The following is a 24003-nucleotide window of genomic DNA, read 5'->3' as shown; positions in this document are numbered from 1 at the left end:
CAGAGAGGCTCATGCTCTCCTTCATCTCTTCTATTAAGTAAATCGAATGTTCTGGCAGCACACCTATCTGTAGATTTCAAGTCACATTTACAAACATCTAAATCAAAGGCTTGCCTAGACAGGACTTTGGTGTTCAAGATTTAAAAAGTGACCTTGGTTTCTTTCAGTGCTGCCATTCGATTCACATTCTATAAGAACACAAATTCAAATGGTAGGTAAAAACAACAAAACAGAGATATCAGACATAATAAATGGGTTTCCTTTTATTTTTATTGATGATCTTTTTAAACTCCAAACTCATCCAAGCTACCCCTTTAATTTATGTGCTATAAAGTCCTATCTCCTCAATCTCTAATATCTTGAATATTTTATTTTGGTGAAAGGATTCAATCTCAAAAATTCAGAAGGATTCTGTGTTGCCCCCTGAGGCCTCAGCCATCCCCTTGCTGACAAAGTGGTTTGGACCATTAAGTGACTGGAAGTGGAGGAGCTGGAGTGGGTACCAAGCAACGAGGGACCTCTTTAGAGTTCAGACCTCTGACTTCTGGTATGTTCTTTAAAACTGTGACAAGAAAGAAAGGAGGCAAACTGAGCTGATGGGCCAGTGAGTGTTCCAAAGCACCAAGGCTGTTGAGTTTACACCCAAACTGGATAGAGGCCAGAAGAGGCACTCCCAAGATCCCAAAACTATAAAGCAGAAGAAAACTTTCATTTTGAGTTTTAAAAAAAAAGCACCAACTCCTCTTTTCACCCCCCATTTTATTCCCTCACCTAACTGAACTCCTGGTGGTGTTGAGGCCTTTGAGAAATCATTTCAATCTGGCAAAGCCAATGATTCATGTTTTCTGACATCATGGTACAAAGCCAAAACTTCAGTAAAGACAGTATTTAGACTACATATAAAACATTGATGCAGGGGCAGCCCGGGTGGTTCAGCGGTTTGGCGCCGCCTTCAGTCCAGGGCATGATCCTGGATACCCGAGATCGAGTCCCACATCGGGCTCCCTGCATGGAGCCTGCTTCTCCCCTGCCCGTGTCTCTGCCACGCCCCCTCTCTCTGTGTGTGTGTCTCATGAATAAATAAATGAAATCTTTAAAAATAATAAAACATTGATACAGAAGGTAGTATAAGCACATTCTAGAAGCTGTTTAAATGGCTAGAGGCTGGGTAAAGGAAGTTGGTCTGTGCACAAATAGGTAAGTAGAAGAGAACAATAAAGTCCTAAATCCACACATGAATGGTTGTTTCATTTTTATATAAGGTTCAAGAAAAACTAAAATATTTCAATGTTGAAATATGACAACATGTAGTTTTGTTCTTCATCAGAGTACTGATGAAATTCATGTTTCATTCATTCTAAAAATGGCATCAATTATTAACTATCTCAGAGTTAAAATTCTAAAACATGGTCAGATAATGCTTTTGAGCAAATACAGAATCCTAGGAATATAGTAGGAGGGGGAAAAATTTAAAGATACCCATTTTTGTTTTGATTCTGCCATTATTATTTCAGATAGCCTCTTAAGATTTTTATTTACCCAACATACAAAATGAGAGTTTTGGGTGAGACCTCAGGAAGTCCACCTTAGCTTTGAAATTATGAAGGCCTCTGTTCAACTAACTAGATTACTAACTAAATCTATGCTCTTGGTCCAATGATTCAACACATGATTCTATTTTTAATTTAGAAAATGAAGATAGTTATACTTCTGCCCCTCAAAATTATTGGAAAAGAAAACATACCTGAAAAATACAAAAGTTCTTTAAGAGGTAAGACATAACATACACGGGCAAGAAGGAATTAACAGTAGGATTCCAATGAACTTTGTTTTGGTTTATTACCAGTGACACAAATAATACTAACCAGAAACATTACAACACCCTGCAGAGTTGGTGATATGAGAAAAGCCTACCGAACCAATGTCAAAATCTCAAAAGACTACACTATCATTCTTGTGAGCAGTTCATGACAAAAAAAAATCAGCATTACTCTATCATTTCACTAAACAAGAAAAAAATATCATTTAAGGGAGATGATCTGAGTATACCTATATTTCAAAGGATAAGGGTAACAATGTGTTAAAGAGGTAAAATAACTAAAAGTTCCATAGATAGGAGAAAGAATTATAAGTCAATTGTTATTGGTTTTAGCCATATGAAGTAGCTGGTGTTAGACAATTTTTGACATACCAAAATGGCAATTCTGCATAATTCACTCTAATAAAATCTTTACATATGAGTGTAAAAGTCACCTTAGAGAAAACAATAAGCCATAATAACATGAATGATATCATTTGACTTTTTTGGAATTCTTATTTCATCACTGAGCTAAAAAGCTTATCTCATAACAAACCTATGAGAGAGGTGCCATTTCTAACCTTTTTTTTTTTTTTAAGATTTTATTTATTTAGTTGAGAAAGAAAAAGCACAAGCAGGGGGAGCAGCAGGCAGAGGGAGAGAAAGAAACAGGCTTCCTGCAGAGTAGAGAGCCAATGCAGGGTTTGATCCCAGGACCCTAGGATTATGAGCTGAGCTAAAAGTAGACACTTAACCTACTGAACCAACCAGGTGCCCAGGTGCCATTACTAATCCATTTTCACATGAGGAAATTGAAGCATAGGGTGACACAGCATGGTATCCAAGAGCATGGAGCAGGGGCACCTGAGTGGCTTAGTGGTTGAGTGTCTGCCTTTGGCTCAGGTCGTGATTCCAGGGTCCTGGGATCGAGTTCCACGTTGGGCTCCCTGCAAGGAGTCTGCTTCTCCCTCTGCCTATGTCTCTGCCTCTCTCTCTCTGTGTCTCTTGTAAATGAATAGATAAAAGCTTTAAAAAAAGAAAAAAGAGAGAGCATGGAGCCAACTAGGGTTGACATTCAAATGCAGCCTGTCTTAACCCTTTCTTTAGTCTGGCTGTTGCAAAGAACAAATACTTCCCAGACTCAGAGCTGAAAGACAGTGGTTGTTAAGCATATGCAAAATGAGGCCTGGGAACTCCAGGGAGATGGGAAGGTAAGAGGGAGAGAGTTATAGCATTTATGCATTGCTGTATAGAGGAAAGAGAAAAGGCACCCTTCGAGGCCCACTAAAAAGAACACCCCTCAAGATCAGATGGAGGCATTAGGTTATCACAGCTAGAAGATTTTCACTATTACAATCATCAAAATGGCTCTCCTAATTCCAGATTGAGAAGCATTTGATCATAATTAAACTTCCATTTGGGCTTTTCAAACAGAGAATGGACTAAAGAACCAAGCCAAGCATTTGGTTTTCATGGCATTATAAATGGAGAAAATGATGCCGCATCAGTCTCTAGGGGCAGGGTCACTCTTGGATGCCATAAACTCAAACCTCCAGCTGCATAGCTAAGGACCAGATGTGGAACACAGCTAATACCCCAAGGTACCATTCTACCATGAGCACGTGTCCAGGCTACCAGGTGACCCCACGAGGCAAAAACCAATAAAGCTTTCAAAATGTTCTCTAATTTAAATTTTAAACGGTTAAAAAATAGCATCTTATATAAATAATTCATTAAAGTTCATGTTTATAATTATAACAAAGAAGGGAAACCAAAATATATACATATATATATATTGAGTTTGGTGTTAATCTTCTTTACCTTTCTGGAGCTTCCAGAATAGCAGGATCCATAGTCACTCTAGAAACAAAGAAACAAATTTTAGCAGACTTGAAAGAATTTCATCTTTACCATGACAACAGTTTATAAATGACGATTATTAATGGACTTAAAAACACAAGAAGTGCCCTAAAAGGGACACAAAGTAAAACAAAGGAAATGTGATGGGGCATAGAGAAAAAAAGAACATGTGGGAAATGTTCATATAAGCAATGCCATAAAGAAAAGCACAACAAGTCAAAGGCATCAAAAATCTGAATGGAGTTTTTAAAAACAAAGTTGTGTCAAATATAAAAAAAAGTGTGAACCTGAACCTGAAAGGAATATGCCCATGAGATACAATTTCAATGGGGTAACAAAAATGCTGCAAAACCAGTCTTTTCTGTGTGAAAACGTTGGCACAGTAAAACACTTTCTCATACCATTTACCTTCACAGCAATTATGAGAAACCAATTTTGTCTCTGAAACTTCATTATCCCAAAAATTGTTTACCAAGGACCAGAATAACAAGATAAGTAAAAGCCAAAAGCCAGATTATGCGAGATGACCTGGTTCCTATGAGACTATTCCCGCCTCAAAGGAGAAAACTATGGAGTCTGAGTGCAGGCACTCTAAGACGAAGGACAGGCTGACTTTCTGCTTTTACAAAATGCTAACTTTATTCTGTCAGGAAAAAATGCATTTAGCTCATTTCCTGTTAGGATATAGTAACATGTGCAAGATGCAAATTATTCCAACCAGTATCAAAGATTAAATATAGAGAATGTGAAGAAAGGAACATTGCACTTTATACTGTTAGCTGCAGTGATGCTTGCATTACTTAACTCTTCCAAAAACTACACAAAATGGATGTCACAAGAGTTATTTAGTCTTAACCAATTTTTTAAAATCCCCATCAAATCATAAAGGATTAAATCTGAATTCTGATGTTCCTATCTGAGTTTCCCATAAAGGAAAAGAGGAAATTCACATTTCTAAAACCTAACTTTACTCCCAGCCATATTTTCTTATTTAATCTGTACAATAACTTCCAAAAGAGTAACTTAAGTAACTTTTTTTTGTCATAAAAGCAATTATGCGTTTATTGTAGAAAATTTGCAAAACACAGGAAATAAGAATCAACCATGATCACACCACTTAGAACAGAATTTATATCAATCTGTAGTTCCCTTTCACACAGACACACACACAGAGCCTTTTAAACAAGATTAAGATTATACCACAAATAGAGTATATCTTGCCTTTTTCCCTTAAAAATGAATCATTTTTACATATAACAGTCTTCAAAAATTCAATTTTAATGGTTACATCTTAATCTTCATATTCACATGACACTTTTTGTTCAAGCATTTCCTAATATTTCTTATTTAAGTTGTGCTCTTTTTTCTATTTATCTAGTACATCTAACATTGCAATAATATCCTTGTACAAAAATCGTGACATTGTATATGTTAATTTCCTTAAGTGAAATTCATCAAAATGGAATTTCTGAAGAAAAGGCATTAACTTCTTCCATGGCACTTGTCTACAGTTTGCCCACCAAAAGAGCAAAACTCTATACTGGCGCACTTCACTTTATTGCACCTTGCAGATACTGCAGGTTTTTTACAAATTCAAGATTTGTGGCAACCTGCCTTGAGCAAGTATTGGCACCATTTTCCAAAAGCGTTTGGCCATTGTGTAACACAATATCACATTTTATAATTCTCACAATGTTTCAAACTTTTTCATTATGATTATATTTGTCATACTGATCTATGATCAGTAATTCTGGGGCACTACGAACCCTGCCCAATATAACACAGTAACTTAATCAAGAAATGTTGTGTGTGTTGTGACTGCTCCATGAACCAGCCTCCCCTGCCCTCCTAAGGCCTCCATCTCTCTCCCTCTCCTCAAGCCTCCTTATCCCCTAAATTACAACAATATTGATATTAGGCCAAATAATAACCTTAAAAAGGTCCCCAGTGTTCAAATGAAAGGAAGAGTCACACATCTCTCACTGTAAATGAGAAATGACAGAGCTTAGTGAGGGAGGCATGTCAAAAGCTGGAACAGACCAAAAACTAGGCCTCCTGTACCAGTTAGCCACGTTGTGAACACAAAGGAAAAGCTTTTTTTTTTTTAATTTTAAAAAATATATCTTTTAAAGACTTTATTTATTCATGAGAGACACACAGAGAGAGAAAGGCAGAGACACCAGCAGGCTCCACACAGGGAGCCCAATGTGGGACTCAATCCCCAGACTCCAGGATCATGCCGGGAGTCAAGGGCAGATGCTCAACCGCTGAGCCACCCAGGGTTCCCAGGAAACATTCTTGAACAAAATTTAAAGTAGTGCTCCAGTGAACACATGAAAGATAAGAAACTGGAACAGCCCTACACCTGATTTGGAGAAAGTCTGAGTGGTCTGGATAGAAGATCAAACCAGTCAAAACATCCCCTTAAGACAAACCCTAATCCTGACTCTCTTTAATTCTAGGAAGGCCAAGAGAGGGGAGGAAGCTGCAGAATAAAAGTCTGAAACTAGCAGAGATTGGCCCATGAGGTTAAAACAAAGAAGTCGTCTCTATGGGGATGCCTGGGTGTTTCAGTGGTTGAGTGTCTGCCTTAGCTCAGGACGTGATCCTGGAGTCCCAGGATTGAGTCCCACATCAGGCTCCCCGCATGAAGCCTGCTTCTCCCTCTGCCTATGTCTCTGCCTCCCTCTCAGTGTCTCTCATGAATAAATAAATAAAATATAAAAGAAAGGAGAAAGAAGAAAGAAGAAAGAAGAAAGAAGAAGAAGAAAGAAGAAGAAAGAAGAAAAAAGAAGAAAGAAGAAGAAAGAAGAAGAAAGAAGAAGAAAGAAGAAGAAAGAAGAAGAAGAAGAAGAAGAAGAAGAAGAAGAAGAAGAAGAAGAAGAAGAAGTCGTCTTCCCTTCTCTACAACATCAAAATACAGGGGGAAGCAGCAGGTGCTGACATGGAAGCCACAGCAAGTTCTCCAGATCTTGATAAGATAATTCATGAGGTTTAAAAACAACAGGTTTTTGTTGTAGACAAACAGCCTTCTAGAGGAAGAAGATGCCATTTAGGACATCCATAGCTACACAGAAGGCAACACTTGGCTTCAAAGCTTCCGAGAACAGGCTGACTCTCTAGACACATCTGGTGACTTTAAGTTGAAACCAGTGCTCAGGCCATTCTGAAAATCCCAGGACCCTGAAGAATTATGCTAAATCTTCCCTGCCTGTGCTCTTTTAGTGGAACAACAAAGCCTAGATGACAGCATATTTGTTTACAACATGATTTACTGAATAGTTTAAGCCCAATGCCGAGATCTACTGCTCTGAAAAAAAAGATTCCTTCCAAATATTACTGCTCATTGACAATGTACCTAGTCACCCAAGAGCTCAGATGGCGGTGTATAATGAGACTAATGTTGTTTTCAAGCCCCACTAATACAACATCCACTCTGCAGTCCATGGATCAAGGAGTGATTCTGATTTTCTTTTTTAAGATTTTATTTATTTGAAAGAGAGAGAGTACATGCAAGCATGAGCAGGGAGAAGGGGGCATGGCGGAGGGAGTGCAAAGGGACAAGCAGACTCCCCACTGAGCAGGGAACCCAATGAGGAGCTTGATCCCAGGACCCTGAGATCATGACCTGAGCCAAAGTTAGATATTTGACCAACTGAACAACCCCAGTAATTCTGATTTTCAAGTCTTATTATTTAAGAAATATATATTTTTTAAGGCTATAGCTGCCACAGATAGGGATTCCTCTGATGGTTCTGGGCAAAATCAGTGCAAAAACCTTCTGGAAAGCATTCACCACTCCCAATGCCATTCAGAGTATTCATAATCCATGGGAAGAGATCAAAAGCTAAGTAAACATCCACAGGAGTTTGGCAGAAGTAGATTCCAACTCTCATGGATGACTCTGAGGGGTTCAAAGCTTCTTCTTCTTCCTACTTCTGAGGAAGTAACTGCAGGTGTGGTGGAAATAGCAAGAGAATTAGAATTAGAAGTGGAGCCTGGAGATGGGACTGCATGGCTGCAACCTTGTGACCAAACTTGAATAGATGAGGAGTTGCCTCTTATGGATGAGCAAAGAAAAGTGGTTTCTTGAGATAGAGCCTACTCCTGGAGATGCTATGAAGATGGATGAAATGACAACACAGGACTTAGAATATCACATGAATCTAGTTGATATAGCAGGGGCAGCATCTGAGAGGACTGACCCTAATTCTGAAAGAAGGTCTACTATGGGTAAAATGCTATCAAACAGCATCACTGCTACAGAGAAATCGTTCATGAAAGGAAGAGTCAATCGATGCAGCAAACTTCATTGTTGTCTTATTTTAAGAAATCACCACACCCACCTCAACCTTCAGCTACCACCATCCCGATCAGCAGCTACAACAATGAGGCAGGGCCCTCCAAAAGCAAAAATGTTCATGACTCACTGAGAGCTCAGGTGATGGTTAGCATTTTTTAGCAATAAAGTAATTTTCAATTAAACTATGTATATTTTTTTATTTTTTATTTTTTTAATGATAATCACAGAGAGAGAGAGAGAGAGAGAGAGAGAGGCAGAGATACAGTCAGAGGGAGAAGCAGGCTCCATGCACCGGGAGCCCCACGTGGGATTCGATCCCGGGTCTCCAGGATTGCGCCCTGGGCCAAAGGCAGGTGCCAAACCACTGCGCCACCCAGGGATCCCAAACTATGTATATTTTTTAAAGATAATGCTACTGTGCTGCACCTAACAGACTACAGTATAGGGTACACTTAACTTTTATACGCCCTGGGAAAGCAAAAAATTCATAAATTTGTTTTATGGCAATATTCACTTTATTGTGGCGACCTGAAACCAAACCTACAGTATTTCTGAGATGCGCCTTAGGTTGCCCACCAAAAAGACAATTAGCAGTGCATCTCAGTTCCTATTTCTCAAATCTCTTACAAATGTATCTTAACAATTTTATTAAATACTCTTTTATTTCACAGTGAAAGTGGTGTCTACTTTTAGTTATTTTTTTCTTGTCAGTACTTCTGAGCAATTTTAAAAATTTATGGTAATTCTCCTATTTATTGCCTTTGACCGTTTTTACTTAGGAAATCTGTGGGTTTTTATTGATTTGTAAGAGCTCTTTGTACAATAAAGATATTAATCATTTGTGTATCTTAGTTGTATATTTTCAGTTGCCTTCATCTTATTTGCATTCAGGTTTGGTTTTTGATGCACAGAAGCTTAAATTTTATGCAAACTTATCAATCATTTCTTCTGTGGTTTCTTCCATGGTTCGTATACTTAGAAAGTTCTTCCCTAGTCCAGCTGCAATTAAATAGCTATTTCTATTTCTTTTACTTGCCCTCCAACTGCTGCTACCAACTTTTACCCTTGGCCCTTTTTACCGACCTGTGTAGAATTTCTTAGGTATGGTGTGAAGTAAGTACTTAATGTTATTTCTGACAATCCCCTACCTCAGCTTTGCCTCCAACATCATTGGTAAAATCACTCATTCATCATCTGTGTAAAATTCACTTTGAGAGCAATTGCTTTGAGGTACAATCTTTGCCTTAGTGTCAGCTTTGGCACTCGGGTAAGTTTTGTTTGTTTTGTTTTTTAATTTCTCTAAACCTTAGTTTCCTTATTCATAAAACAGGCATCATAACACCCATGTTACAGTTTTGTGGTAAGAATCACACTAGATAATTTACAGGAAGTACTTAGTTCAGTGCCTACCATAGCACATATGCTCAGCAAATCAGCGGCTGGACACCAGATTCAGGGCTATTTGTCTTCCTCTTACCATCTGTCAGCTCTTGTGCTCACAGGATAAATTTGATAGTACACATAATACTTGGTAGGAAAAGTATCTCTAACTACTTTATCAAAATCGCCTTGATTGTTCCCACCTGTTTGTTTTTACATAGGCCCAATTCACTTTTCATTTCAGTTATTCTTAGAATGGTCTTTTCTTTCCAAACTCATCTCTCTCTTACTTGCTTTTTGGCACATGCTATTACATAGGCCAGAACTTCCAAAATGATGTAAGTAATGGTGAACAGGGGTATCTGGGTGGCTCAGTGGCTGAACATCTGCCTTTGGCTCAGGTCTTGGTCCTTGGGCCCTGGGATCAAGTCCCATGCCAGGCTCCCCAGGGGGGTCCTGCTTCTCCTCTGCCTATGTCTCTGCCTCTCTCTCTGTGTCTCTCATGAATAAATAAATAAAATCTTTAAAAAAAAATAAAAGTAATGATGAACATAGATATCCTTGCCTTTAACTGCTTAAAATATTAAATATTCTAGAGTCTCGACATTGAGTTTGATGTTGGCTATAGGTTTAAATGAGGTAGTCTTTATAATACTGAAATCTTGATAATACTGTTTTTTGACATTATTTTTATTTCCATCCCACTGAGGAAAAGGAATTTTAAAGAGGTAACATGAGCTACCCAAAGTCATATAGCCAGTACATGGGGCCTGAATGCATGCCCGAGTTGTCTGGTTACATTTTCCTTTTCCATTGCAACAATGCTACCACTCTATAATATAGTCAGTCTTCAGCCATTTGTTTTTTGTGGGTTTTTTTTTTAAGATTTTATTTATGTGAAAGAGAGAGAGAGCAGTAGCTGGGGGGAGGGACATACAGAGAGGGAGAAGCAGGCTCCCCACAGGGCAGAGAGCCCAATGTGGGACTCAATCCCAGGACCCTGGGATCATGACCTGGGCTGAAGGCAGACGCTTAACCAACTGAGCCACCAAGGCACACCCCAATCATTTGTTTTGTTCCAAGTTTAGCCATAAAAATTCATTTAGATCTTATAAAACATCTTCTTACAAAAGCAAAGTAAGAAAGAAAGAATAGCTAATTTCTCAGCTGATCTGAAGAAATGTACATCATCAATTATTACTGTAGAAATACTTCAATATTCATCAGTGTTTGTCTGAGAAAGAGAATTTAGTAGGAGATACCAGAGACATGGCTGTGACTCCTCCCCAGTTATGCCCTATGTGGAGAGAACAAAGAACTTCCATTGCTTTCAGTCACTGAGGGTAGAAAAGGGCAGGACTTTGAAGTAAAATAGAAACTCTTGAAGAAAGAAGATTGGGAGTTAGCAGATCAGATGGTGGTGGTGATAGAAAGCAGGGCAAAAGGACAGAGCCGGAGTAGAAGGTTTAAGTAGTACCTCCTGACCTCTTCCTCTTCCTTATATCCATGAGGGCTGAATGAGCCTGTCAGAGCAAATGCCAAATAGAAAGGAGATTCGACTCACCTGCTTTTCTTTTCAGCCAGACTCTGAAGTTTTCCCTCCCTCTGACCCCTGGCATTTCAGAAAGGCAAGTCTTCCGTTGGCCTGATGCCAAATAAATATATGTCTTTCTGCTCTAGGATAGTTTAACTTTGGCAATTGCTGGAAAATTGACAGGAAATTTTAAAGTGAAGATAAGGAGAAAGTTGCAGTTTCAAAAAATCTCAAAGTTGACCTTAGTTTTTCCTAGAAGGCAATGATCCAGACCACACTCTATCTCCGCAGTAGTTCTACCCTCTTCTATGAGAGCTCCTTCATGGGCCAGATTTCTCCTTTTCCTAACAGGAATCCCAGATGCTCTCTGTACTTGGAAACCTCTCTGTACTTGGAAACATACTGATCATCTTTCCCTATTACCACCCCACAAGAGATCTGAGAATCTTGCTAAGGCCTCATCTGCCAAACAAAGGCTTAACAAAACCTATCCACACCTTTTGGCACATAGTAACAATTGTATAAGGATTAACTCTTATTATTTTAAGTAGGCTCCACATTCAGCATGGAGCCAATTGCAGGGCTTGAACTCATGACCTGTATGCTTCACAAGAACCTCTGCTCACCTTTAATCCAGCCCCCAACCCAAGCTTCTCCCCTCTGTTCTCATTCTACCAACCAGGTCAAAATCATTCGCTGTGAGGAAAAGTGATAAAATTAGAATAACTTACATTAAATTAAATTAAATTAAATTAAATTAAATTAAATTAAATTAAATTAATAATGGTTTAAATGTAATAGATCTAAATTTGTAGAATAGAGAATAAATAGAAAATATCCCTTCTGCTTTTCTCTTCACATAGCCCAAGGCATGTATCCACAGTTCCATACAGAAATAAAAACATTTAGTTCTTGACATTGTCTTGTCTTGACATTAACAAAAATAGCACGATCATATACATGTCCAGAAATTTTACCCAGTCTATTACTGAGCCTACAAAACAATCCTGTGAGAACATCAGGGTAGAGATTATCATTCTTATTTTGTAAAAGAGGAACCTAATGAGCAAAGAAACAAGTGAATTACCCCGAGTTATATTTTCATAAGTGGCAGCAACAAGACTCAAACCCAGGACTTCTGTTGTCAAATCCAAAATTCCCCTTCTTCCTGAAACTGACTCCTACAGTCTCTAGAACCATTGGTTACTAACTTTTATCATTTCTATTAAGGCCACAGAGGCCATCATGATTCATTTCGCAGCAACCGTTCTCCGACAGACTATTCTGAAGTTCATGGTAAACACTTTGAGACTGTCCTACACAACTTTTATTTGTTCCTTGACTCAATAACCAGGAAAATATACATCAAATCATATCTGAGTTTATAAAGGCAGGATTGGAGGTTATTACATTGCTACAAATGCTAAAAAAATTATTTACAATAACTATATATAATATTATACATAGTTTTTTTTTTTTAAATAATGACTCTTTTTCCAAGGAGATCTTGAATTTCTGACTTTTCCATGTCTAACATATTTCTTATGTATACAACCAATTAGTCAGTATCTGCAATAATTAGTCCATCCATCATTTAAACTACATATCCAGGGATACTGGGATGACTCAGATAAATGTCTGAGTTTTGATCTCAGCTCAGGTCTTGATCTCAGGGTGGCAAGTTCAAGCCACATATTGGGCTCCATACTGGTGTGGAGACTACTTAAAAAAAAATAAACAAAGAAAAATAAACAAATAAACAAATAAAAAAATAAAATGCACACCCATCATTATGGTTGTGTGCAAATCAAGTTTTGCTATGTTAGTACCATTAATACAAAATAATAAGAGCTAATCCTTACATAATTCTTACTATGTGCCAGGTACGGTTCTAAACGCTTTACAAGTAACATCTCATTTTGCCCTCACCTGTGAGATAGGTGCTTTTACTATCTTCATTTTACTAAGGAAACTGAGTAAGAGACAAAGTAAGAAATTAAGTAAGTAAATAACCACAGCTTACATTTGACCCCAGATTGTGTGGCTCCATAATCCACAGAATTTCAGTAACTTGTAGTTTCCAAAAGATTTTCATTTGATGCCAAGAATTCAATTTGAATTCAAACTCATGTATGTGGACTGCTAGAATTAAGTTCAACATCTTGAAAACAAGCCTGTTCAGAGACCACTGTGTTGTTGTATTTAGTTCCTCCTGACAGTAGCCCTTTTGTATTTAGCAACAATGCTAATCACCCAGATCACTTATTGTCTTAAAGTGGTGATTTTTAAAAATGAGTACAAAGAAAGAAAATGGATACTTTCCCCAACAAATATAAATAAAATAGTCATTAACCTTTTAGAGCTAGAGGGTATCTAATACATACACCCAAACATAAAACACATTTAATCCACTAAACATGAGGTAGGAGGATTTATTATCACTCTCATTTTCCTGATGAAGAATCTGACACTCAGATTAAATTACCCAATGTTCTACAGCTTATAATGTAGCAAAGATAACATTCAAACCCAATTCTGTCTTCAGAGCCCAACACTTAGCCATTCTATCAAACTTCCCTCCATCTAGTCTACTGAAATAATACAGCTTGATTTCGAAAAAAAGCAATTTGAGCAAATATTTCTCCACTTCAACTATGCAAGGCAACACAATGCAGTGTGTTCACTTACATTCACAAATGCACCTGCCAATATATTCAAAAGAAGCGCCTACTGTATTGTAGTACTTTAAAGACTTTTAGGGGAGAGGGGTTAGAAGAGTAAGACATTTCTTTTAAATAATACTATTTCCCTTACTCATTACGATAATTAAAATTCTAGATTGTTTTGTCCTGAATCGGACATTTCCTGTAAGAAATAAGTATAGGTCTCCAAATACATTATTTCAAATAAACTTGAATAAATAAACTTAAGTGCTTATCATTCATCAGACTCTTGCATTAGAGAACAGTGCAACAATTTACCACTGACAAACCAGCATTCCAGACCTTCCTGGGAGTCGTGTGATTCAGGGAAGGTTTGAGAAGCCTAATGTCAACCAACTTGCTAGAAAAATCTTAATTCACTTGTTGAACTTAGACCAACTAATGTGTTTATCCTAAACTACTGGAAAATTCCAAGTGGCACAATTATCCTTAGCAACCTGTAGCAATTTAAAAAATATTTTTTAGTATCATCTATTCCTTCTTTTTCCACAATGATATTCAAGCAATATATGACTCTGTAAGGAGCAAAGATAAGTATTACTGCTATGGAGTTAATGAATTTGATCCATTCACTCAGCTGATCATATAGTAACAATTCAAAGTGAGATTTTTAAAAATTTTATTTAAATTCAATTTGCCAACATATAGTGTAACACTCAGTGCTCATCTCTCATCATGTGCCCTCCTTAATGCCCATCACCCAGTTACCCCATCCCCCTACCCACCTCCCCTTCTGCAACCCTTTGTTTCCCAGAGTTAGGAATCTCTCATGGTTTGTGTTCCTCTCTAATTTTTCACCACTCATTTCCCCCCTCCCTTATAGTTCTTTTCACTGTTTCTTATATTCCACATATGAGTGAAACAATATGATAATTATCTTTCTCCAGTGGATTCCAGTTCCATCCATATCAATGTAAATGGTATTCATTCAAAGTGAGATTTTTAACACAGACAAGAGCTATGTTTGATCACTGGGCTAGAATAACAATGCAAGATCACAGTGAACTGCAGCTAAAGGTGGCAATGCCTATCCTACTAATAGTAATCCATTAAACAGTGGTAAAAAGTGCAAGTTCTAAAGGAGGCAAGCCTGAAACATAGCCTCAGCTTCCTCATCTATAATGTAACAATAATTAGGTTGCTACCCAAACATTGTAAGAATTGGGGTAATATATAGAGAGAGTACTTAACACATAGTAAGTGCTCAATTAATTTTAGCTACTGCAGACAGATACCATTTAGGTCTTCTGTTTCACAGACCTGTTAGGGAAATTAGTGAGTTGAAAGTTAGTTTTTTAAATCCCTTCTGAGGGAGAAAATGAGAACAAGGAGTATTCCTGTATTGTTCACCACTATATCTGCAACACCTGACATAGTATCTAATAAGTACATGTTTATGGAGTATACTCTGAATCATTATACATATTCATTATAAGAATGAATCTATTAAAAGAGCTCTCTCAGTATAAGGGATGGCAAGGGAAAAGAGAGGGTTAAAGATGGAAGAGAGAAGTTAAATGAATCCTATATAGTTATTCTTCACCCTGGGAACAAGACCCAATCAGATCCTTTAGGTTAGATTCCCCAAATCACTGATTTATCCATAGTGCCAAGTGCTGCACATCGACCACAGAACTCAGTGTTAGTGTTTATGTACTCATGTGAATTCAGCTCTTTAAAAACACAACTAAATCCTCAAAAGGAGCTCCCTAACCAGCCATCCAAGATGGACCCCAGGGGGCATATTATCTATAACATTCATTTGGCACCTAAGCAAGTGGAGAAGCCACCATTTTAAGGAGTTTGTTCTTATGACATTAAATGTTTGTTGGATCTTCTCCAAAAGACAGGAATTAAATTCTGCACAACTAAATTCTGCACATATTCTGTACCTTCCAGGTTTTCAGGCATTAACTTGGCCTCTACAGGGAACATGAAGAGGCACAATCCTTACTCTGAAGGAGCTTCCTATCTAATAAAGAGAATAAGACAGGTACAAAAATAACTTCAATGCAAGGCAGATCATAGCAAGTGTCATGGAGATATACAAGGAAAGAGATCCAAAGAGGAATCAAATAAATCTATTTTAAGCAATTAAGGCTTTATGATAGTGGGGCACACGAATGAGACCACAAAGATTTTGAATGGGCAAGGGCACTGCAGGTTGAGAAGACAGCAGGGGTAAAGACCAGTTAGGAAAACGTGGGGTGATTATATAATCTGGGACCACTTTGATATTTTACTGGTTTATGGGACTGAAAAAAAAAAGAGTATTTATAATCAAGATGACCTGTAAACTCTGAACATAGGAACAAATAAAACACAGAGGCTGTGGAGAAGAAAATGACATGGCTAAGACTGTTCATTAGATTTACCTGGCAAGCGAATGTTAGGTGGAACGGAGAGGGAAAGAGAAAAAGGAGCTCTGCAGTAAAGGGTTAACCTTACTTAGAAAGTGGTCTAGGGGATTCCTGGGTGGCTCAGCCGTTTAGCGCCTGCCTTTGGCCCAGGGTGCAATCCTGGAGTCCCGGGATCGAGACCCACGTTGGGCTCCCGGCATGGAGCCTGCTTCTCCCTCTGCCTGTGTGTCTGCCTCTCTCTCTCTATCACAAATAAATAAATAAATCTTTTAAAAAAGAGAAAGCGGTCTAGCCTTTGCCCTTGATCCTGGGAACTGGCCTTGAAACCCTTGGAACAGTCTGCCCCCTAAGTGTCTTTGTTGACATTGGGATCAACACATGCTATACGAATGATGCCATCTGTGGTGGATACTTGTGGTCATGCACTATCTGCTCCATCTAGGGAGAGACTGGAGACAATGGTAAAGCCCAGAAGCAGTCAGCAACGTCTGTGTGACCAATCAAGTTTATGACTGAGTCTCAGCGCAAACTCCAGACACCAACACTCAGTGAGTTCTCTGGCTGGCAGTGCTGTGTGTGTTCTCGCACACTGCTCCTGGGAGAAGTACCTGTGGCCCCATGATGGGGCTGGGGGAGGACAGCAGAGCCCAGCCCCTGGAATTCTCCCAGGCCCTGGGCTGAGCATGTCTTCCCTCGGCTGATTTGAATCTGCATCCCATCACAGTAACAAATCACAACTGTGCATGCAACAGCTTTCAGGGTCCTGGGAGTCTCTCAAATGGCTTATCAAACCTGAGGGTGACCTTGGGAACCCATACTTGCAGTTGTGCCTCAGAAATGAAGGTTGTCTTGAGACATCCAAATCAAAAACAACCGATAAGAAAACCCTCTGTGACAGTGCAGGGGGAATTTAGGAAAGCCTAAGAAACAGAGGTAGAATTGAAAAGGCACTGATGCTACAGCTCTACAGAGAAAAAAATAAATACAGATGTGATTACATATAAGAAACTAAAGAGAGTTAGCCTGGGAGAAAGGAATTAATTAACTTATTAAGAAATACAAATTGAGAAATGAGAAGCAAGAGCTGGTTTGAGGAGGAAAGCAGGGTACAGCAGGGGAAATGAGGAGTTTGGGTACCTCCAGCTCTCTCCTTCTCTGAGCACACATGCCAATGTCCCCATCGACCAGTGAGTCTGTTCCTTTACCCCTGGGAATCTTTCCTTACCAACAGAACACAGCATAAACGATGCTGTGCACAGGGTGATTCTGGCCCTTAAGAGGACCCCTCAGGGCCATGAGAGGTAAAAACACAGTTTCATTCAGCCAGTAGGCTTTGGGGTGGTTAGTTATGACATAATAAGATAACTGAATTTAAGACAGTAAATAGAGCATAACTAAATCATTTTCTCTAGCTAATTTCTTTATTTAGAAAGTATACGATTCTCCAAGACAATGGAGGTCAAAAGTAAGACGTCTAACTAATTACAATCTTTAAATGACCCAGAGAGTTTGAGAACATTTTGCTACGTGGCTACAGATTGTCAAAATCAGTTCTTTTCCCAAGTACCTAATTGACTTGGAAGGAGGCACGAAGGAACATGCTCAACTAGGTCTGATAATACCTGGCTCATCCTCCCCCTCACCTCCTAGCTCCATTTTTCCAGTATATTAATATCTTCAGTCTAATCCTGGTTGATAAATTGCTGGCAAGCTTGCTCAGGTCCGTGTTATCTGCAATCACACTAGAAGGCAATGCAAACGTGCAAAGATTAAACTTTTTCCTAATCTTTATCTCTCTATATTAAAATAATTGAAGGGGCACCTGGGTGGCTCAGTGGTTGAGCCTTTGGCTCAGGTCGTGATCCTGGAAGCCTGAGATCGAGTCCCACATCGGGCTCACGATGTAAGAAGCCTGCTTCTCCCTCTGCCTCCATCTCTGTCTCTGTGTGTTTGACTCTCATGAATGAATAAATACTTTATAAATAAATAAATAATAAATAAATAAATAAATAAATAAATATTGAAAAGAATCCGGGGTTCTTGTCAAATTACAGCATTTTTGTTCTAAACACTGAGATAAAGTACTGGCTAAAATAATACCTGAGGCATACATAAATATTTTTAAATGCTCAAGGAAAAATATAATCCACAAGAAAACAGGCTGGGTGGCTCTGACCTGGTACTTCACTCCCAGGTGCTGCCGGAGAGAGCGCCCGAAGGTTTAACCACTAACATTTCAGTCAGTGTTAAAAATTTTTGAGTGTTAAAAGTTCTTAAATAAAAGCCATGTTTTCACACTTTAAAATAAGCAAAAAAGTAAGCAGTACCATTCAAATTTTATTACGGCTATCAAATTTTATATGATATTTGATATCATACAAACATGAAAACAGGGGTTCTGAACACAAATGGTTAATCTTATAGACCATGGACCCCTTTGGCAAAATGGTGAAGCCTCTAAAGCCCTTTTCAAAATAGTACTTGTAAAGCATAAAATAGAAATGCAAAAAAAACCCAAACCCAGCAAATCAGTTATCAAAAAGACTTTTAACAATTTTTTTTTTACTGAGCTTATTCAATACTGAACCTGATGTGGAGGTACAACAGCAATCAGGATACACATAGAACTTCTCCTGATAGAATTTATGTTATTTTTAGTAACAGCTCTTTTTTAAAAATCAAGTATAATTAGCATACAATGTTGTACCAGTTTCAGGTACGCAATGACCCAACAATTCTATGTATTACTCAGTGCACATCACGATAAGTATACTCTTAATTCTGTTCATCTATTTCACTCATCCCCCCACTCACTTTTTATTTGATAAAAATATCAAAATATTTTAAAACAATTTTATGATAAAATTAGTGCTTTTTTATTAAAGCATTAAATTGTATGATCTAGTATCTGATCTAATAACTAATTTTGAAGTAGATAAGAGTATAAATGGTATTTCAAGATATCTCAACAACTGTAATATAATATAAAAATATTCATAATTACTATTGATAACAGAATCACAGGTATTAGTAGCACTACTGTGATTTCTGACCTAAATTCATAATTAAATGAAAAGCTAAATTTTGGCCTAGAGATTACTGAAATGAAGTATTTTTTTCTATCCAAGTTCAAGGGCCTTATAAATTCTACTCCCAGCCATTTAGTTATAATCCCCTACCTTCAATAAAGCATTGGGCATGCCTCTTGTTAATTATATTGAATTCACAGAACTTCCGAAACACTGAGTCTTGGTGCCAGGGAGAGGCTGGGACCCAGACGGAATTTCTTTCTTCTTTCTTTCCTTTCTTTCTTTCTCTTTCTTTCTTTCTTTCCTTTTCTTTTCTTTTCTTTTCGTATATTATTTGTTGGAGTTCGATTTGCCAACATATAGCATAACACCCAGTGCTCATCCCTCAAGTGTCCCCCCCTCAGTGCCCGTCACCCAGTCACCCCAACCCTCCGCCCGCCTCCCTTTCCACCACCCCTTGTTCATTTCCCAGAGTTAGCTGCCAGACAGAATTTCAAAAGTAAGAGGAGCCACGGGTTCTAAAAGACAGCAGGAACAGGATTGCATGGTAGAAGTGGGCCTGGTTAAAGGTACAGAGGTTTGGGGGTCATGCACCTGTTTGAAGTTACAGCAGGGTACTGACTGCAAACACTGGTGTACAGTCACACTGAGGCCCGGCTAGCAAGAGACCGAGATGATGGCAGGATAGCTTTCCAAGCCCACATAGGGTTAGAAGTGGGGATTGAATGAGATGGGCTGGGGGGAGTTATAAATCCAGAAAAGACAACACAGAGGAGATCAGAGCCTTGCCTTGAGATTTACCAAATTTAGGTGCAAAGGCAAAGGCCTAAAGGCAGAAAAGCATGAAAGCAGTGAGTGAGAAATAGTAAATAGTTCATTCAGTCCAGGATCACCAGACCAGAAACAACTGAGTTTGAATCAGGGCTGTGGATTAACTCTGATATCTGATTTAAATAGACAACCTCAATCCATTACAATAAAAGGAATTTAACCTGGGCAGCCCAGGTGGCTCAGCAGTTTAGCGCCGCCTTCGGCTCAAACTGCAACCTCTGGTAAGAACTATATTTGTCTCCTGTTTAGTTTTTCTGTTAAGTATTGAGTCAAAATCCATCAAAGAGAAAGAAAAAGGCAGGTAAGGGAAGATAATATATCATGACAAATTCTATCTGACCTCATTATCTTCTGCCATTAAAAAAAAAAAGAAATTGTAACTTCTGCGCCAAAAGCTTCTGTACAGGGACTGAGGAGCATAAAGATCAAGGTTAATAAATCCTTATTGCATTTGAGTGGACTTGCTAGCAAATGGAACCTTGGTAAACAGTGTAAAAGGCTACCGATGTTATGCCAATGTCCTGCATGTAATTTTAAATCTGAAAAAACTGAAACAAGTGCACTATTTATGATACTGTTTATCTGACTTCTTCAACATGAATTAATCTTTGATTCCATCTGGAACTGACCCTCTGGTCAACCGTCATCAGCTGGGTAACTCTGAACCCCAACCTTCCTACTTCTTTCCACTTTAATTAACACATCTAAATCGTACTTTCTGTGTTCCTATCCCAAGCACTTAACAAACATAACAAACATAAATCCCTTTAATCATCATAACAACCTAGAACATAGTGACTCTTATTATCCCCATTATACAATGAGGGAATGGAGATCCCAAGAGGTTAAGTTGTCCAATATCACAGAACCTAGTAAATGATCAAACCAGGAATCATAGACAGGAAGCCTGACTCCAGAGTCTGTGCTTTTAACTACAGCATTGTTTTTCTGCCTCAAATAGCCATGTTTGAGGCAGAGAAGCATTCTCTGCTTTTAACTACAGCACTGCTCTGAGATACCCTATGCCAGAGAAAATGAATATATACAAAACATTATGAATGCCTCATCAACAATAAACCCTAAATTCACTAAATGCCAAGTTTTTAATGTTATTCTTATCCTAAACTCAATACTCCCATCCTAGATTGATATTACCCATTAAGTTACTAATTCCCTTATCTGTTAAACCAGAAGGACTATATCAAATCCCATTTGTAGGTAAGCATCATTGTTTGAGAACTCTGTAGCTTGGCAATTCAGAGTATTTTACTCTCAATTTTCTTGAAGCTACTCCTTGCAAGACAGTTACTTGATACATTAACATCATGGATTAGAGATCAATTTTTAAAATATCTTCTAGCCAACTCTACACACTGCCTCTATGTAAAAACACAGTTTGGTTTTATATTTTTCTCTTGGATGCCCCATGGTCACCCAGAAGCAGTACTCACTCCTCATGGCTATCCAGAAGCAGTTCATGTACTCACCAATGCTCTCAATTACTCAGTTATGACCATATGATTCTGTGCTGAGCCTGGAGAAAAGGCTATCTTCATATGTCCCAAAAGAAACAGCTTTAGAAGACTGTTGGAGAGCTCTAGCACTACGTGGCTTCAATAAAACAAAGCAAGGAGTACTAACATCATGTCTTCCACAACTTTAGAGAAAGGCTTGGTAAATGTCTTAGTTCATGCAAACTGGGTGGCTTATAAACAGCCAACATTTATCTCCTACAGTTGTGCAGGCTGGAAAGTCAAGATCATGGTGCTAGCAAATTTGGTGTCTAGTGAAGACCCAATTCCTGATTCAAAGATGGCTGTCTTCTAACTGTGTCCTCACAAGTAGAAGGACACCAATGACACTAATCCCATTCTTTTAAGAGACCCAATCACCTCCCAAAGGTCTAACCTTCTAATGCCATTATATTGGACATTAGGTGTCAACACATGACTTTGGAGGGAACACAAGTGCTCAGAGCACAGGAGCAACTAAAAAAAAAAAAAAAAAAAAAATGAAGCCAGATCATAAAACTAAAATTGAAAAACCTAAAGTTCACACATCTTTTTAAAATCCCTAATACACATAGATCTAATTTGCTGAACTGTTAAAACATTTTTTCTACTTGCCCTTGTGACAAAATAATGGTGTGTCACTCTATCAAGATAAAAATAACAAAGGTTATTTGTAGGTAACTGACATAATATGCCTAACAAATAGGTTAGGAATTTCAAAATGATTGCTACAGGGTTAGATATATCAAAATGTTTTCGAATAGTATGTTTAAAACTTCTCTTCAACCAAAGGATTTGCCATTTTACTGAAAATAGTTTCTCTGATTTTTTTTCTTTTGAAAAGCCATTTTGAGCCATGAGTCACTGGGTGATTTCCTTTCTTTATTTCTGAGTTGCATTTCAAAGACAAAAACTACTCTTCCTCCTCCTTGTCTTCTCACAGGTACCTGAGCTGCTATTATCCAAGGTCGGAAAGAAGCCAAGCTGGTTAAAACAAAAACTTATGCTTATTTGACAAGGAGCTTTATTCCATGGGAGTTTATATGCATGTCAAACATTTATGGCAATTTGAATTTTTAGTGTCTCCAGAGATGAACCTAAATGGCTGCTAAAAATTAGCTTTTACAGCAGCTTTCATTTCTATTTAATTTATTTGAATAACAAGCATCATATTTAAAGTATCTGTGGGAGATAACCAGGATATTAAAATATTGTTTGTCTTATCTTTCAATATTGGACTCCTAAAACAAATATTCAGATTCACTATCATCTCCAGCTAGCTGATATTGAAAGACACATAATGGCGGACTGTTGCCATGACAACTCCTCTACAACTACACATTTTCTATGGCAACCCAGGCTCCATGGAATACTAATGAAAACCCATAGCAACAGAGAGTTAAAGAGGTGATGTCTGGAAACCAAAAAGCTCATGTAACATCTATTACAAATGTCATAGATGCTTTTGTATGTTTAACAAACAATAATACAGTTTAAAGACATATTAGCTGGAAAATTAAAAGGTATATTTCAAGTATTTTCTGAAAAAAAAAACACTAATATGGGACTTGAGGAATTCACATCAATATACTATTAAGTGTGAAAATGTGTTCCTCATATTTTAAAATAGAGAACCCTAATTTTTAATAAAAATGGATATATTTTCCCAGTTGCAGAAGACTTACATGCTATCATGCAAAGTGACCAGTAGAAACGACTCAGGAGCACTCTGTTTAAATCTCATTCTTTTCCTGGTTCCTCTTCTTTTCAAGAGTTCCAGCTGCGTAACTTTGATCACTTAACCTCTAAAAGCTTAGGTTCTCTTTCACAAAAGGATGTTATATTTAAAGGCCACTAAAGCCTCTATGATTCCTATTCTGTCATTTACCAGCCAGTGAACGTGCACATGCCATTTAATCTGAGTGTCAGTTTCTTATCTGTCAAAGGGCATGATACCTGCCTCTTCCTCATTACCAGTTTGCTGCAAAATGTGCTAGACATACATAAGCACTCAGGGAAAACATTAAATTAATTGTCTTGGCTTTAAAAAAAAAAGAATTAAAATGTTTCTCTTTATGTTTTTATTTTAAAATATTGAAGTTAATGCTAAAGATCAACATAAAACTCCATGCCCGTTATGAACCATTCCGATGTACAATCATTTATTGAGCACTTAATACACTGCCAGTTGTTGGCGTTACAGCAAAGAACAAGGTAGATATGTTCTAGCATATTATGTTCTAGCAGATAGTGTCAAAAAATAAATATGTAAACAAAGGTGATGAAAGAAAGTGGCACAGAGGAAATCAGCAGAGTAAAGTGAACAGAAAGGATTTGTGAGAAGAAATGGGCTAGTTAGCTCAGGGTGTACATAGTCAGTCCTCCTGGAGGAAGGGACTATGAAATGAGCCTTGCAAGGAGCCAGCCATGGGGAGACAGGGACAGCCAAGTAGAGGGGACCGCCATTCTAAGACCTCAAATAGCAGGGGAGCCTGGCTGACTCAGTGGGTAGGGCCTGCAACTCTTGATCTCAAGCTCATGAGTTCAAGCTCCATGTTAGGGGCAGAGTTTATTCAGAGAAAAAGAGAGACAGACAGACAGACCTTTAAGTAGCAAAGCCTTTAATGTGTTGACAAAATAGCACAGATGTCAGTGGGATTGAATAGCAGAGAAT

The 24003-nt window shown here is 38.1% G+C and overlaps 1 protein-coding gene across 1 annotated transcript in view; it reads right to left on the bottom strand.

Annotated features, from left to right (window-relative positions):
- Positions 1–24003, bottom strand: part of ANK3 (ankyrin 3) — a 657384-nt gene that overhangs the window by 539156 nt on the left and 94225 nt on the right. Inside the window, exon 2 of the mRNA XM_041749118.1 lies at positions 3620–3658. Coding sequence (XP_041605052.1) covers positions 3620–3658 — 39 coding nt within the window. The remainder of the gene's footprint in view (positions 1–3619; positions 3659–24003) is intronic.

The sequence above is a fragment of the Vulpes lagopus genome, chromosome 3 (assembly GCF_018345385.1).
Source record: "Vulpes lagopus strain Blue_001 chromosome 3, ASM1834538v1, whole genome shotgun sequence".
NCBI lineage: Eukaryota > Metazoa > Chordata > Mammalia > Carnivora > Canidae > Vulpes > Vulpes lagopus.
The sequence above is the reverse complement of the archived record's forward strand: the minus strand, read 5'-3'. Positions and strand labels throughout refer to the sequence as shown.